Source organism: Neofelis nebulosa, chromosome 2 (genome assembly GCF_028018385.1).
Source record: "Neofelis nebulosa isolate mNeoNeb1 chromosome 2, mNeoNeb1.pri, whole genome shotgun sequence".
NCBI classification, from domain to species: domain Eukaryota; kingdom Metazoa; phylum Chordata; class Mammalia; order Carnivora; family Felidae; genus Neofelis; species Neofelis nebulosa.
The window spans coordinates 177634447-177652143 of record NC_080783.1 but is presented as its reverse complement, the minus strand read 5'-3'; the positions used below and the strand labels follow the sequence as shown (position 1 = coordinate 177652143).

The window sequence follows — 17697 nt, the reverse complement described above, 5'->3', positions numbered from 1 at the left end:
ACAAACTGTAAAACAAGATAAATCCCACAACAGAAATCTGTTATAGGACTCCCAAAATGTTTATGTTGCCTTCAAGCTATGGAGTAGGTTCTTAGGCAAGATTAGCTTTCAGATGCTATCTGATACTTGCAAATGAAGGAAAATGTGTTCCAGAATGGTGATGCAAACTACCTATTTTCCAGATCAGAATTTTTCACTTCATTTAGCACCTTCTATGTCAAGTGTTACCCTGAACGCTACAGGAAATACAGAAGATCAGACCCTGTCCTCAGAAGACTCACAATTCAGTCTGCATGACAAGTAAGTGAATAATTCCAACGGGAAAGATAAATGCTGTGGCAGGGGAATGTAAGGATCTCTATTCAAAGTCAAGGAGGGACTTTTAACCAGGAAAAACAGAACCATGAATGGGAGGAAAAATAATGGAAGGTATCAAGCCCGACCAGAAAACCAGTAGCAAACCTGATCAACAGTACATGTGGTATATGTTAGCATTACGATTGGCTGTACTGAAATAAGGAGGGCGTTCATTACTCTCCGTCAACCGCAAGCCTGTATGAAATCTACTTTGTAGAGAAAAGATGAAGTGCAGAGATCACAGAGGCAGTGCTGTGGACTAACTTCCATGGTCCAATATGACAAGAGGGGAAAAGGGGTAAGGAGGACACGCCAGGTAGGAGAAAAAGCACGCACACAGTCATTTAAAAAAAAAAACAAAAAAAAAAAACCTAGCATGTTTAAAGGCTGGTTTTTTCAAGTTATTCTCTAAGGGTTAATCAATATACACTGTTTTACTTCTGTACTCATTAAGATATTTAATCTAAGGCACATATTATGCTGTTAGCATATTGATACCTTTCCAAGGTATCATTAAAAATGTTTAATTTCAAACCTACAAGTGTATAACACATCCCATTGATATTTATTTAAAAAAACTTTTTTTAATGTTTATTTTTTAGAAGGAGAGAGAGAGAGACAGAGTATGAGTGGGCGAGGGGCAGAAAGAGAGGGAGACACAGAATCCAAAGCAGGCTCCAGGCTCCGGAGCTGTCAGCACAGAGCCTGACATGGGGCTCCAACCCACGAACCGTGAGATCATGACCTGAGCCAAAGTCGGATGCTAAACCGACTGAGCCACTCAGGCGCCCCCATCCCAGTTGATATTTATAATAAACACTGTATCTGATACACAGAAAAAAAAAAAAGTTAAGGAAGAGATACACATGTAAAACAAATTAGGCGGTATACTGTTTCAAGACATTTGCATACTGATTATTGAGCTTATTTTTAAGTACCCAGCGCATGTGTGCAACTGTGGGTGGACCAAGGATATCACTAATCCTGGTCAGCTATACAGGGATGCTAAAGTGGACAGACACAGACCTTCACAAGTGACAGCACTTACTCAACCTTCCCTTCTTCAACCCTTACTACCTTTTATAAACATCAATAACCACGGACATTAAAAAACACTGAATGAGAAAGCAAGACAAATACTTGGGGGGGGGGGAATGAATCAAATGTCAACTTTGCCCATTTAATGCAAACTAATACCTAACAAAGGAAATGGTGGTGATTAAAATACAGAGAGTTTAAGAGGAAGGATATATTAAAGATGACCTACAGTCAAAGACTTCCTCGTGTCAGAAGGACAGCGTGAAGAATACAAACTACACGCTGAAAGAGGCAGAAGGCTAGACTCCCTTCCTGACTTTGCTAATGATCCAGGGTCAAGGTCCTCATTCCTAAATTGGCAAGATTTAACACCACAAGATCCCCATGGTCCCTTCCAGCTCTGAACAAATCTTCCATTTTCATCCTTAAATTTACCACTTTCAGGGTTTTTTTTCTCGGAGTAGGGAGAGGGGCAGACAAGAAACACTCTCAGTTCTACAGATAATTTTTCTGTCTCATAAAGTGTATCTTGCTAAGCATTGTTGATATCTCTCTCCCACATTATAATCACTATGAACTGGGTGAATCTCTGGTCATCCTGCACCGATCCTCATCTTTGATCCCCCTTAACAAATGCTTAGAATTCCTCTATCACAGACATGGTTTATACTCAGCCATAAAAACCTCAAGAGTAATGAATAGCAAACAGGACCCACTTGTTACTCTGCACAGATGTAAGTGTATCTATACACATAACATGAACCAATTGTTTTTACGGCACACGTTACACACACACACACACGCACAGGCCTGGCATGATTTCAACACTTACAGTACCAACTGCCCAATAGATAACTGACATTTTCTCAAAAACAAGTATGATGTCGAAAGGATGAAACATAGGGTGATCTGTGCTACTGTAACTCCCCAAAACACTTCAAATGAGGCAGATATGAAAAGTAAATCTTACAAAATGAAAATTACTAATATTTTTAAAGTATTTTAGGAAAGACAGTCCACTCCGACGTAAAACTGACCACAAAAACCAAAATACTAATAATAAACTAAGGACTTCTTATGTTACTAATCCCAGACAAGTTTTCATTTACATAGTTACTGCTATTTCTACCATCCTAAGTCTTTCTAAAATCAACACTGCTCTAGCTTTGAAACAGCCTCTTTTGTATTATCCACAACCATAAGGAATGTTTAGCCTGAAATCAGACCAGTTTCTAGAGTAATTTCTCATTTCTGGTAAAAACGCATACCTTCATGATTTTAGAACAAAAAGTAACAGAATTTGAAGGAAATAATTAGCACCATTCTTAGAAGAGGTCCTAGTTGAGAGAAACATCAACTACTAATATTAAACATCCAACAAGTAAATAAATACAAATTCTGTACATTCCATGGTGCTAAAGACGTATCACTTGAGAAAAATACCACTTGATTTCTGGGCAATGGATCCCACTATAAATCAAATTACCACAAAAGATTCTTGAGGCACTATTTAAATGCTTTTGATAGATATAAGCTCTTTCATATTCAACCCCCGATTCTTCAAAGCCTCTAGTTTCTGAATTAGAACATCATGATGTATTCCACTTAGAGCACAAGAAATCTACAGACTTCAAACTATCACAGAGAGGACACTATGTGTGACTGGTTCACCATTATATTCCCAACACTTAGCTCAGTGCCTAGCACACCATCACCGCTCAATAAAAACCTACGGAATCAAGGGCTGTTTTGGTAAATGGGCTATTTACTGTTCTGTTGCTCTAACAATTTTCAGCTGAATGTCTGTTTTTATCACTAGAATGTGAACTGTATCATTATTTCAGACGTATCTAGAGTTTTTATTGTGAGAACTCTTTAATTATCTTCCATTTAATAAGAATACCAGAAACAGCCATCCCACCATCTTAAAATTGTGCAAAAAGACATGAGAGAGTACTGTCCATTAAAGTATATACGTGACAGAAAAAGTCGAGGGAGTGGAATGCTTCTTGGAAATAATGGATGAGATTGGTTTGGAGCCTACTAAGAGCCCAACGATCATGAGTAAAACTGCTTTAGGTCACAGGAAACAGGTGACAAGGGAAGGCTGTGTTGGCCAGACACACATCTCTACTCCATACCTTTGGCAAAGCAAAACAAACAAAAACCCCTCTGCTCTAAAGACAGCTGGTTTCAAAATATAGTTGCAGACCTTTGAGGGTCTTTAAATGCTGGCAGATAATCTAAAGGCCAATTAAAACATACTGGAGTCATCCAATCAACAAGGCAAAATGCTGAGATACTCGATGGCAGGGGAGAGCATGCAAAAAAAAAAAAAAAAAAAAAAAAAAAAAAAAAAAGAAGAAGAAAAAAAAGAAAAAACCCCACTGAACAGAAACTCTATTAAAGCTTAATCTCTGACTCAAATTTGGAAAGTCCTACTGAATCACATCTTCCAAGCCATGGTTTTCTTAGAACTAAAAATAATTGGAAACTAATAAGTAGATAATCAAATATGAATTCTAGGTTAAAAGAAAATTGTTCCCAGTGATATGCTAGGAAATAGTAATCTTTTTTTTCCTACATTTTAATTAGATAAAACACAAATGAAACAATAGCACAATTATAAAATAATTTTGGGGTCTAGGCAAAATTTTCCTAAGACTCACAATATAGTCTTTTTTTTTTTTAAAGCTATTTCCATTTTAATAAACACCATAGTTTGGTTGGTCTTTTTAAATAAAGTTTATATACGTTTTTAAAGCTCATTAAAAATTCGTTTTTTAAAAGTTTATTTATTTTGAGAGAGAGGAGAGGGGGAGGGGCAGAGAGAGAGAGAGAGAGAAAGAGAGAGAATCCCAAGCAGGCTCTATTCTGTCAGTACAGAGCCCGAAGTGGGGCTCAATCTCATGAACCATAAGATCATAACCTGAGCTGAAATGAAAAGTTGGATGCTTAACTGAGTCACCCAGGAGCCCCTAAAATTTTTTTTAATTGAGAAATATAGTAATCCCATTAGCCCAAATAATAGTATTAATACTTTAGCACCAGCTTACTTTAAACATTAAGCGTATATATTTACATACGCTGTTATCTGAGAGGCCTCTTCGCTTTTAATTTCTCAAAGAAGTCAATGAATGAAAAAATTAACTACAGATCTAGTCCAAGATCACACTATTTTACAGATGAGAAAATGGAGACTCGGGGGCAAACTGACTTGCCCAATGGAAGAGTTAGCAAGCAACAGAACCCTGAACAAAAGGTACCATCTCCCAAACCACAGGTTCAATCCTCTTTCGAGTATCATTTGACTTTTTATTTCATTTAAAATTTTCTTTCCATTCATTCGTCACTCTATCCAATCAAATATTGTGAGCTGGGGTGCCAGAGACAGAGAGATAAAATGAGACGTGTTCCTCAAGCCTAGTGGAAAAACAGATACATGTAAGGTAAACATAACTTTTTTAACTAAAATATGACCACCACTTTACTTTTGCCTTAAAGAGATATGGCACTGGAGCTAACAAGAATGAATTGGTGTTAGTCAGGCAGATGGAGACTGGAGATTAGGAGAGCGAGTGGGCCAAGAGATGGCCCCTGAACTGCAAGGGAGAACACAAAACTGGGAAGTCAGGAGATAGGAACAGATGGGTAAGAATGGAGGCCTTGAAAGAAAAGAAGTTTGCATTTGGATTTTACCTAGAGAAGATGAGGAAGCACCAAACATTTTTGAGCAAGGTTATCATGGGATTAAAATTTGCATTCTAGAGAGATCATTCTGGTGCCAGTGAGTGGCAGAGAGAAAAGGTAAGAAAGGAATAGAACACAGAGCAGTAACAGTGGGGATAGACAGAAGAGGCAGGAGAGATATTTAGAGAATTAATAGGCTATACAATAAGAAAAGAAAAGGAGTCCCAGAATAAATTAAACAATTGCTAGATGATGTTGCCATTTGCAGTGTGGAATACCTTGAAATTTCTAGGATCTGTAATAGATTTTAAATCATTACCAAAATGCTTCACTCTAGATTTCCAGCTACAGGTTTCAGAAAGCATTTCAGTTTTCCACCAAAATTGACAACGTAGAGGTGAGAAATGAGAAGGGGGGGGGGGGGAATGCTGACCTATTTTTGATAAGCTGGATTCTTAAAAGCACACAAAGCAGAAACTGGAAAGTCTTGACAACAGAATATCTAACCAATAAGTCTTTCTGAAAAAGATTTTAATTTCAGAAACCATTTGGAAACTTATGATAAAGAATGCACTGGGGCATCTGGGTGGCTCGGTCGGTTAAGCAACTGACTTAGGCTCGTGGTTCGTGAGTTTGAGCCCCACGTTGGGCTCTGTGCTGACAGCTCAGAGCCTGGAGCCTGCTTCGGATTCTGGGTCTCCCTCTCCCTCTGCCCTCCCCTCCTTGCACTCTGTCTCTCTCTCTCTCTCTCTCTCTCTCTCAAAAATAAACATTAAAAAAAATTTTTTTTAAAAAGCACCATGCCTTTTACTCAGTTTTTTGGTTTTTTTTTTTAGCAAAATATTTCTAACACAAACACCTTAAACTTAAGTGAAAGCATATCAAATAGTGTCAACTGAATTTTATAACACAAATAACTGGCTGTGATACCACAGAAAAGCAAACCGGGGTCTGGAACAAGGAAGCTCATCTTTAGAAGTGAGAAGACTTGGGTGGGCACCTAAGAGGTTATTTATGTGTTAATATTTATCTGTAAGAGGAAAATCAAATCTTCAACGCAGTCCTACCAAAAGATTCCACAGAACTCTGCATCACGGCTGAAGCATTTCAATTTCTGGAAAGATTACCAGAATAATATTTCGACTTAATTGTGTTAGCTCTTCTCTTCAGAACAAACAAAAATAAACCAAATGTACAGCTATATGTTCTATTAACCAGCTTAAAGTTAAGAGCTAACACCAAGTAGACTCCACTTCCCTTACACACACACACACACACACACACACACACACACACACACACAAAATGTAAGCCAATGGTGGAAGCCAGGTTTCCCATTGCTGGATAGAGAAGTGAACTCACAAACATACCATAAAAACAAAAAGGCTACAAAATGCTTTGCCAAAAACTCACCATAGAGATGATCAACACTAAACAATAAATAATACCTCCTACTGCTAACGTGCTAATTAACAAGTAATTTTCATAAATCCAACTGTGAGTAAAAAATGTTCCAATACTAAGCAATAAAAATTCTTATGATACTAATGAGAATGAGAATTACTAACTTAAAAAAGAAACTAAAACACCCTAGGAGGAAGGTGAGAGAAAACATTTATTCTTTTAAAAACAAAGCACAACCTTCTTAGCAGGGCCTTAGCAGTCCAGAGCCCTTCCACTGAAATGCCCCATGTGTCTGAATTTCCAAGGCACCTGAACCTTACTTCCTCATGCGCCCAACTTTCTTCTCCTTTCCTTCTCTTGGTTAAAAACTAAAACCTTGCTAAACTGTACTCCACATTCCTGACCCATTTTTTTTTAAGTTTATTTATTTCTTTTGAGAGCAAACGTGCATGGGGCAGGGGCTGGGGGAGAGAGAGACAGAGAGAGACAGAGAGAGAGAGAGAGAGAGAGAGAGAGAGAGAGAGAGAGAATACCAAGCAGGCCCTGTGTCCAGTGCAGAGCTCAATCTCATGACCCTGGGATCATGACCTGAGCTGAAATCAAGAGTCAGACACTCAACTGACTAAGTCACCCAGGTGCCCCTTCCTGACCCTTTTTTTTTTAATGTTTATTTATTTATTTAGAAAGAAAAAGAGAGCACGCATGTGCTCCAGCATGAGCAAGCAGGGGAGGGGCAGAGAGAAAGAATCCCAAGCAGGCTCTGCGCTTAAAACACTGAGCCACCGACACTGGGTGTTGTATGGAAACCAATTTGACAATAAATTTCATATATTGGAAAAAACAAACAAACAAAAACTGAGCCACCGAGGTGCCCCAGCGACCCTTCTTCCTAAACAGCATACTGGAACCTTTTCTTGAGTGCAACATCACTAAGACCAGCCATCCTCTGGGGTCATGGAGCACACAAAGCTGTTTTATTTGGCCCTGTACACACGGGCCGGCCTGCTTTGGGTGGGCCCACTTTTCAACTTTTCCTGTCCCCTCCTGTACCACTGAACTGCTACCTGTCACTTCTCACTACTATCAAATATGGTTCCCTCTAAATGCTCATCGCCTCGTGTTGGGACTGCAACAAAACCTCTTCCAATTTGCTAGGACGTGGAATAACAGCATTTGCATGAACTATGTTTTTTTTAAAAGAAGTTAAAACAATAAATGAGTGAAACGCATGTAGTGAACGCACTGAATGTGGGGGCATGTTTTGCAATGGCTCAATTTTACGTATTTACGTGTCTACTTACTTCTCTCCGGGTTCAAATGTGAAAATTTCCTGGACAACTGAACTCTAGATATAAACAGTATTATTGGACTAAATCTTTCTAACTATAGTTCTTATCAGAAGTGAAAACTTTTCCTCTTCATACTCTGATTCAAATAAAATCAATGTTATATGGTACCTGGCAGTAAGTACAGAAGTATGCAGTACACTGATATCTGCTATTTAAGTTGTATTAAAGTTGAAATCCTTGCTTCAAATTGTTAAAACCGAAACATCTACTTTTCTACCATCGCGACTGGTTTCCAATTTTAAGCTAACGGCACCATTATGCTGTATAAAACTATCACTACCTCCTATGATTCTGCTAGAACTGCACTCACCAACACACAAAAGGTGCTTCCTTTGTGCCAAATTACACTCGTTCTAACAGCATATGGCCAGGTAATTATAAGGTGAGAAGCCAACTGTTAGATGAACTCATAGGCCTAATTCCCAAAGGAGATTCGTATACTAGATTATAAGGAAATACTTATTTCAAAAATTAGGCTATGCTAATTAACCTTGCAGATTCCCTATTTTTATGTCATCACTTTCAACCAATTTTTTGGAATTAGTTTACTTCTTAGTTTAAAATCTGTATATGGATTCTTCTTTTTCCTTTTTTTTTTAATTTACCAAATCATATTTGATATTTACCCCACACTCAAATGTAGCAGGATTGTTTTATTTGAGGAATATGAATTTTAAAATAAATAATATAAGCACTGATGATACTAAAATTTTAATTCATTTAGAACTATCACATACTATCAAAGGAAAAAAAAGAGGCAGAAATGAGGTAAGTTAAAGAACTACAAATTAATGTGATTTAGATATACTGGAACAGGACCAACTTTGGGGCTTTAATTAAAAAAAAGAAAGAAAGAAAGAAAGAAAGAAATACAGACAGAAATCTTGCAAATACTTTTCACAAAATACCCCCAGAAGTTAGGTCCACATTAAAAAAGGAACAAAATAAGAATTTACCAATATTTGTCAGATCACGGTATTAAATGTCACTTCTGGGAATATTATCACAGAACTAGACAGTGAAGAAAGGTATTTCTTGCTGTTAGCTGATATCTCCTTACAAAAAAAAAAAATTCCATTTTCAGTATTTTCTAAAAAATAAGACAATAATGAATAGAGTACGTATCGCAATTGTTCAATTGTCTCAAATGCCCACAACAGCACCTGGTTGATTCCTACTGATCCCATGGACTAGATCAAGGATCACAATGCTTAAGGGAGAGATTCTCCCAGCTCTGGGAAGGAGAGAACCAGAGGGCATGCCCTTAGCAGTGGCCATCAGGGTAAGAAACAGGAAAAAATTCTGAGTGGGGGTGATAAACATCTGGATAAGTTACTTAGGGCAGCTGTGAGATTCCATTTTCCTAAATAATAGAACAAACTCTTATCTGCCTTCGGCAGGTTTTGAAGTAATGCTATTCAGAATCAAAACTGGGTAGTTTCTCAAAGTCCCTTCCAGACACTGAGCCCATGAATCACGTGTACCCAACAATACTCGTAGCGACCAAACACAACATGTGTGAAGCAACACCTTTACTTAATTGGAGGATACGGCAAAGGTGGCTTTCTGAGCAGTTTTATGTGTTCTGGTACATTATCTGGGTGGGTTGGTTTGTTTTTTTGTTTTTTTTTTGTTTTTTGCCCCCTGTTAGCTATCTGGGTGTTTTTTATCTGCATTCTTCTTGCTTCTCCTGAACCAGAAGTTAACTGCTTTTATTTTCCAAAATTTAATTTTTAAACCAAATCCTAATTACGGCATGGGCCCAAATTACTAAACTGATTGCCCTAACTAACTACATGACCTTGGGAAGTCGCTTCTTGTAAAATGAGAGGCTTGCAGTGAGAGCCACTAGAATGTAACCTTCACCTTCACTATCTACTCCCACGCCCCCCCCCGCCCAGGGGACACCGAAGGCACTGAATGTTTACTGCCTGTTTCCAAACTACAAAAACAAATGTAATCCTTTTTTTCTTTTTTAACGTTTATAATTTAATCTGTTTATCCCCAAAACGTTCTGAAGAAGACACTAAAACTGAAATTTCCTGTGCACCAAAAATAACTTTACAGAATTTAAAATAAGATACTCATTTTTTAAGAAACAGAACAGGTAGGTTCTATAAGAGCTGATGAACGTCAGCCAGTTTGTTACACTTCCCTTGTCTTCCTCCCCATTAAGCCACTGCTGTAGCCTGACCCTTCTTCATCTGAAAGGAAGGCAGTGGGAGGGAGACAGTGCACGGGCCATGCAGTGAGAAGGCCTGAGTTCTAGATCCGTTTGTTCCATGAACTGGTTCTGTGGGGACAAGTCACTTCCCCTTTGGGCCCTGCCAGGCTGTTTGTTTAAACAAAAGAGCTGAACAAATTCTTAATTTCTGAAGTCTTCCACCCTAAAGATCTATCATCCTTTCATTCCACTCATTATTCTACTCCTAATGCCTTGATTCAGTGCTTGCCATCATTCCTAGCCTAGTTCCCCAGCCTCAAAATCGTCTTTTTCCCTCTTAATTTTTCTTTCTTATGCTAAAATGAAGCCGATCCTAAAACCATGAGGAGAGCAGAGTAAAAAAAGCACACTGTCTTTGAAGCCCTAAGAGCACCAGGTTCAAGAGACTGCCACGAACTAATCGTCTCTCTCAAACAGTGATGCTATTAACAACCTCACTGAGGACTAAAAGAATGTATAGTAAAGCATCTACTACAGTGCCTGACATGCTGGAGATGCTCAACAACAATCAGCATCCTTCCCGGGATCAAAAGCCTCAGTTTCCTACTGTCTACAGCAAGGATGACCACCCAGCTAGCTGCACAGGTGACAGGCAGAAGATTTGTAAATCTAGAGGCAGAAATTGGGTTAAACGTTCTCAACAGGCTCCCGTGTGCCTGCAAAGTGTCCGCTCGTAGCCCACCAATATGCTTCTGGGTAAAGCAGCCTCAGCCAGGAGCCCCTCCTGAACTCTCCAAATCAATGGTGCAGCCTCCCCAGGCCAAAAATCCCCGGGTCAAGAGGAAATGAAAACTTGACACAATTCTTCGAAAAGATAAAGATTCCCTGGATTTTACTTAAAATCAAACTCCTCTGCCCGTTATTCATGTGAAAAGATGCCAGTCCCATTTCTTTGCACTTAAATCTATGGACGGTACAGCTGATGTTGAAGTACCACCAAGCATCGTTTAATTTGATTTTTCAATTACAGACAATTACAAGGTGTGACAAAAGAAACAAAGAATAAGATTCCTCACAAAATGAGGATACAATGAACATCATAGTTATACAAATACTTGCAGAAAAAGCAACGGCTTTCTCCTTGGTTGCAAAACTGGGTCAAAACTGGAATGAGCAAGTAGGGGAGTGATGGGGACTTGCAAAGAGAAGCTCATTTCTTAAAGCGACTTAAGTACACTTACTTAATAATGTGGGATTATTTCCCCAAATCAGGAATAATAACAATCTTTACTTTCACACACTAGTCAATCATATAACCGAGTTACAGGCTAGTTAAGGGCAACCAATCACGTGTGTGGAAGTCTGGGCACCTAAGAAATCTTGTGAAGAAACCGGTTTTTTGAAGTGCCACCTTCTCCCCCCAAGTGACTTCAGCCCGAGCAACTGCTGCAAAAGCGTGTAATTAAAAGGCTATAACATAATTTAGGGAAAATGCTTTCAGAAGGCTTAGCTTCATTAAGAATTATGCAAATTCAAGTCTCTATTTTAAAAACACAAGCCCACTAATCTGAGATCTGTGAGATCTGCGCACTTCTGGGATTGGGCCAAGCTGCTCTCTACCTGACCCCCGAAATGCACTATTCAATGAATCTGACCAAAATTCTTCAGGTGAGCTGCCATTTTCCTGCAGAGCAATTATTTCACAAGCACTGGTGTTTCTGGTTGATCTCTTTTAAAATTGCAGTTAAAGTCGGTTTTCCTCCCCATGGTCTTTGCTCACATCCCCAACCAAACAGGCCTGATTTTCTCCACCCAGACTTGAGATCTGTGATCAGAGCCATTCGCTTAGATGGAACCCTTTCTCCTTAACAGATGCCTCCACTCCTCCCATTTCTGTCCCACCGTGTCCCCTGTCCCTCTGCACAGCACCCTCAGTATGACTGCAATCCCTTTTCCCCTCTACTTTTCCCTCATTCCTGACCTTGCCTGTGACCAGTACTTTCCTTGCCCAGACCTGATCCCAGCTTCATCCTTCAATTCCAGGCCTCTTCAGCTTCGATTCCCAGCCTGGCCTCTTGCTTCTAACCTCCTCAGTCCAATCCCCACCTGGCCTTATTAACGTCAGTCCCCCCAACCCAGACCTTATTGCGCATAGCCCCCTCCCCCGCCTGCCTTATATCAATTCCTCTCCTCCCTGGTCCCTACCAGCCCCTCTTCATTTTTTAGACCCTGTCCAATCTTCCCTCTTTCCGGCCCTTGGCTAAAACCCCAACCCCATTCCTAACCCCAGCAGTCCTCCTCTGACCCTAGCAAAGGCCACTACTCTGGCTGGCCCATCCCACTTTTTCTCAGACCCTGAACCTGGTGCCTCCCCTACTCCTTCACTAAAAGCCCGTGCCACGAAATTGCCGCCCCCAGCCCGGCCTACGAGTATCCCATTTCTGACCCCTAACACACGCGCCCTCCCCATCACACACTCCAGGCTGGCGCGTCGATCCTCCCGCATCGCAGATGCACGCCTTGGACCCTCCTTCCCATCCCCGGCCGACCGGCCCTGCGGCGTGCAGAGCCCGAAGCCCACGAGACCCCCTCCCCACCCTGCCGCGCAGCCCTGCCCCGCGTCCCTTAAGGCCCATTCAGCCCCTTCCGGAGGGGTCCCTCTCCCCACTTGACCCCGGCCCGGTGACCTCCGCCCCCGCCGGGCCCGGGACTCCATTCTCTCCGTTTCCGAGCCAACCCCCGCCCCAAACGCCCTCCGCACTCCCAGCCCAGTGGGGTGTGTCCCCCGTGCCCGCGGAACTCCAGCCGCTGGCCTCTCCCGCGGGGTCACGGTCGCCCTCCTCACCTCGGCGTCCACCACCTCGTGGTAGGCGGGCGGGGGGTCGAAGCCGCCGCCACCCCCGGTGCTCCCGCCGCGGGAGGGGCCGCCGCCGCCGTCGCCGCCGCCGTCGCCCCGCGAGCCCCCGCCGGGCCCGGGGCTGGGGCCGCCGCCGCTGTCCATGGGCTCGTAGCCGCCGTAGTCGAGGCCCGGCCGCTCGTTGGTGAGCAGCGCCACGGCCTCGTTGATGTCGTTCTTGGCCAGGCGCAGGGCCTTGCGGATGGTGGCGGGGTCCGAGAAGCCCATGCACAGCAGCGTGGTCATGTGCTGCTCCTCCTCCGATTCCATGGCTCGGGCCTCCGAGCCGCGCCGGCCGGCGAGCGGCGAAGCTGCGGCTCCCCGGCCTGGCGGGCCGCGCGGCGCTGCTTCCGCGCCGCTCCCGCGCCCGAGCGGGCCCCTGCGCTGCCGGCCTGCGCGCTCCGCTGCCGCCCGGCCAGGCTGGGCGCGGGCGTGGACGCCGGGAGCCGAGCGAGGGCGGTGGGGCGCTCAGGCGCGGCGGCGGCCCGGCCCAGCCCTGCGCGCCGCCATGTTGGCCTCCTCCTCCGCCAGCGCCTCCGCCTCCGCCTCCTCCGGCCCGCGGGGCCGCGCCTCCGCTCCCGGAAGCGGCCCGGGCCGCCCCAGGTTCGCCGAGGACGGGCGCGGGTGTTGGGGGGGGCTTTTTTTTTTTTTTTAATTTAGACAGTAAAGGGAGGGGCCGCGCCGCGGAGCGTCTCTGGGGTGAAAGGGCCGCGCAGACACCCGGGCGCAGGCGAGGGAGGGTCCTCGGCCGTCGCCACCGCCCGCCTATTTCTCCGGCAACAGGTTCCCGCGGGAGCGGGACGGGTGGAGGCGAGGTGCCCTTCGCTGCGCGGAACGTCCCCGAAGTCCCCCGAGCCGTCCGTGCGGCCCAGCCCCGACGGCGGTCCCCTCGCACCCCGAAGCTCCTCAGAGCCCCCGCTGGACTCCTCTCCCGGCCTCGCTCGCCCCCGCGCGCCCGAGACGCACCCCATCCCGGGTGGGATTCATTCGGCCGCGGCTGCACTTCGCCGCCAGCCCGGCCTGAAACGCGCGCCGCAGTCCCAAAAGAAATTCGCCCCAAACCACGGAAATTGGCCCGCCGCGCTGCCTGAAATACACCCCAACGCCCACCTCAATTCATGCCCACACCGGGCACATCGGTCCACCGGGGCCGAAAACCACCCACACGCAACCCGACCCAGATCCCTCCAGCTCTCACTGAAACTACCCCAACCTTGCTGAAATGGATTCCCAGCCCTCGCTGAAGGTTCCGGTCGTCACTGGCCACCTGCCCCTCACCAAACCCCACCGTATTCCACCAAACTCTTAACACTGAAATCCCCTGGGCGTCTGAAACGTATTTTTACGAACTCCGAACCCCAGCGCTAGCGAAAACCTCCGAAAAACTCAGACTGCCTCCCATGGCCAGCCACAGACTCATTCGAACTCCTTGGACCTGTGCTCCCCTCCTGATGCTGACCCACCTACTCACACTACTGTATCTCTTGGCTCAGGACTCTGTTTCTGCCTTTTGAAGGAGAACCCTGCCCCCTCTGCTTCTGCCCTTTACGGGAGGACCCCACCGCTGTTCGTTTCTCCCTTTAAGCACTCATTCCTCTTCCCTTTGAGGCCTATTTGCCTTGCTTTCTCTTTCCACCTTTAACATTAGCCCCCAGGGGCTGCGTCTTTAGTTTCCTTGACTCCACTGTCCAAGCCTTGGCCCTTGCTCCTTTCCCCCTTCAGTTTCCTTTAATTCATGCTTCTAGGTTCTTTCCCCACCATCTCCCAAGATCCTGATGTCTTTTCTTTACCTCACTACGTATTTGTTAACTCAGCTTATCTCCTAATGCCCTCACCCTCGTTTCTTCCAGAACCCTGGAGTCCGCTAACCTTTCTCATCCCATCAAACCCCTCCCTGTGACAACCCAGCACTTACTGAAATCTCCACCTGTCCCAAATCTTAAATTAGGGTCGGTACCCAGAAAATTCTCTGCACTCTGTTAGCACCTCTTCCCCTGGACCACAGAACCCTTCTTGCCTATTACTTGCTACCTATATTTTTAAACACCAACAATTTGATTTCCAGGGTGAGTTCATCGCTGTTTACATTTAAATGAAGTGACTACATTTGTTGTATACTGATTAAAGGTTGTATTATGGAACAAAGGCTAGGCCTTATCCCCAAAGGAAGTAAAGTCAATTTGTGAATGGAAATAAAACAAATCCTTCTTCTTACATTTCTTAAACAGTAACAACAACAACAACAACAACATCAACAACAACAAAAGAACCTACCAGGGAAGAATGCCTGGAACTGAATCAGGTTCCAGGGTATGTATTGAAATAAAATTTTACTAAGTGGCATTAACTTTCAAGTACCTCAATGGTGCTTAAATATTTATGTGTGGTATATGAGGACCAAAAGTAATGTAAATGAAACCAAGTAGCCGATCATGAAGTATACACCAAGATACTTCATTTATTCAACAAATATGTGCTATTTATCAGGAACCAGGTACTGTTCTTGGCACTGGTGATGCAGGGCTAAACAAAGCTGACAAAATTTGATGATGGAAAAGTGATGGCATTCATTTTCGCCCGGTGTCTGACGAGGTAATTCGGTGACCAAATTAAGAAACGGATTACAAGGGGGGGAATAAGTAACAGGTAAAGGGAAAAATTGTTTGCCACTGAGATTTGAGACAGAACCCAAGAGGTAATGAGACCGAGCTGGCCAATTCAGATGGCACATAAAAAGACTCATCAACAGTGGCAGGTTTATAGAACATGACAGAGGGAGCTGTGCCGAGCTGAGAAGAGGAAGCAGAGAAAAACAAAGTCTGTGATAAAAACTGGAAAGGAGCCACAAAAGGCTACAAAAAACAAGGAAGGCCATTTTTGAACCGGATCCTGGAGTGGCTGAAAAGCCAGAATGTCATTTGAGGATGCAAATAGTTGTAATCACACTTTTTTGCATGTAAGAAAGCAAGTGTGGCCTTAAACCCTATCGAATTGGGATAATAGGGGAGGGGCCTGTGGTGTGAGTAGTCATGCTTTCACTCACATTTTAATTTTTATTGCAGTAAAATCTTTAAAATGTTATAAGGACTAAAAAATTTTATTTATTTTTTTTTTTTTTTCAACATTTTTTATTTTCGGGACAGAGAGAGACAGAGCATGAACGGGGGAGGGGCAGAGAGAGAGGGAGACACAGAATCGGAAACAGGCTCCAGGCTCCGAGCCATCAGCCCAGAGCCTGACGCGGGGCTCGAACTCACGGACCGCGAGATCGTGACCTGGCTGAAGTCGGACGCTTAACCGACTGCGCCACCCAGGCGCCCCAGGACTAAAAAATTTTAAATAACATTCAGTTCACATTTATCCTTCTCTAGAATCTTCTAGAAGAAAAAAAAAAAAATAGCCAGGTCTTGAAGAGAGGTATGATGAACTGTGTGGAAGACAAAATATGAGGGCTTTCCAATATTAACAGGTAATTTTAAAAATATTTAGTGAGGGTTTATTTTGAACCAGGCTGAGGACTAGAGAGACAACTCTAGGTGTCTAGGGAGAAAGACTAGAGAAAAAAAGACTAGAGAACAGGACACAGTTCCTGCCCTTTTAGAACTTGCTGTCTTTAAAGGGAGACAGACAATAAAGGAGTAATCATAAAGAGTGATAGGTGCTTTGATAGGGAAGTTCAAGATGTAAGGGGCAAATTTCTTGCCTTCTATGGGGGTAAAATTACCGAGCGTAGGAAATCTGGAAAATTTTCCGGAGGGTATTTAAACTATAATCTGCCAGGAAGTAGGAAAGCCAGGAAAATGAATATGAGATGAAAAGAGAACGATCCAAAGACTGCAACAGTATGTGCAAAGGCCCTGGAGTGAGTAAGGGGAAAGCAACTGAGAAGAATTAAAAGCCAGCGGAATATGGCTGGAGCTCTAGAGAGGTAATAGTGGGAAGGGAATCTGGGAATGTGGCCAAACACCAGATCTGAGAGGACTACTTAAACTTGATAAGGAGTTTGCACTTCATTCCAAGGGAATGGGAAGCCACTGAAATATTTATGTGAAGGAGAGAGGTGCTGTTATTTAAATTTTAGGAAGAGTACTGTGTGAAGGATGATCTAAAAGGGAGAAAGGGTAAAGGTAGAGAATTGAGTTGACTGATTAACTTGGTTGCTGATTAATCAGCAAGCCCATTAAAGGGAAAAGCAGTGCCAGATGACGGGGCTTACCTGTCTGTACTTCCTTTCTCTTTGCGATTTGGCCCTTCAAGTTCTCCCTCGGAAGCTTTCAGTGCCTTCAAGCACATATTCTATTCTGCCCAGCTTGTCTAGTTGGTGTCAGTAAGAGGGATGATCTTAAATAAGCAAATCTGTCATAACTGGAAGCAGAAACCCCATAGAAGAGAAGATGGAGAAAATTCCTTCAAGGCAGTGGGTAAAAGGAGCAGACCTTGACAGAGGGAGATTTTCCAAGACTAGGAGGAAGTTAGTATTTTGGATATTCGATGAGGAGGAAGAGCCTTGCCTTGCTAGCTTGCAGTGCTCCAGGAAGTAGAGCTCAAAGGGAAATGACGGCCTGAGCCCAAGATTTGCAGCCTCTACAAAATCCCCCAGTCTCTAGCAGGGCAGGGAATCGACAGAATCACCTTCCTCCAAAAGACCTTAGCCTATGCAGGCTTAGACTGTGATCCCTTCCGTGTTAATGAGTATAGACCACAGGCCAGAGGACTCCTTCCGATGATGCTGTAGATGCACAAGCCTGTACAATTTGCATAAGTCCCCCCTGCAGTAGGAGAGGGAACCCTAATTATGA

The 17697-nt window shown here is 43.7% G+C and overlaps 1 protein-coding gene and 1 long non-coding RNA gene across 3 annotated transcripts in view; one reads left to right on the top strand and one right to left on the bottom strand.

Annotated features, from left to right (window-relative positions):
- USP24 (ubiquitin specific peptidase 24) overlaps positions 1–13299 on the bottom strand; it is a 140639-nt gene extending 127340 nt beyond the window's left edge. The window contains exon 1 of one of the 2 annotated variants that reach the window (XM_058717284.1): positions 12848–13299. In XM_058717284.1, the coding sequence (XP_058573267.1) occupies positions 12848–13168 (321 nt within the window). In that variant the 5' untranslated portion in view covers positions 13169–13299. The remainder of the gene's footprint in view (positions 1–12847) is intronic. The other variant, XM_058717285.1, reaches the window with a different exon arrangement.
- A 631-nt stretch (positions 13300–13930) lies between these two features.
- Positions 13931–17697, top strand: part of LOC131504689 (uncharacterized) — a 53901-nt gene continuing 50134 nt past the window's right edge. The window contains exon 1 of the long non-coding RNA XR_009258120.1: positions 13931–15208. This is a non-coding gene — a long non-coding RNA (uncharacterized LOC131504689). The remainder of the gene's footprint in view (positions 15209–17697) is intronic.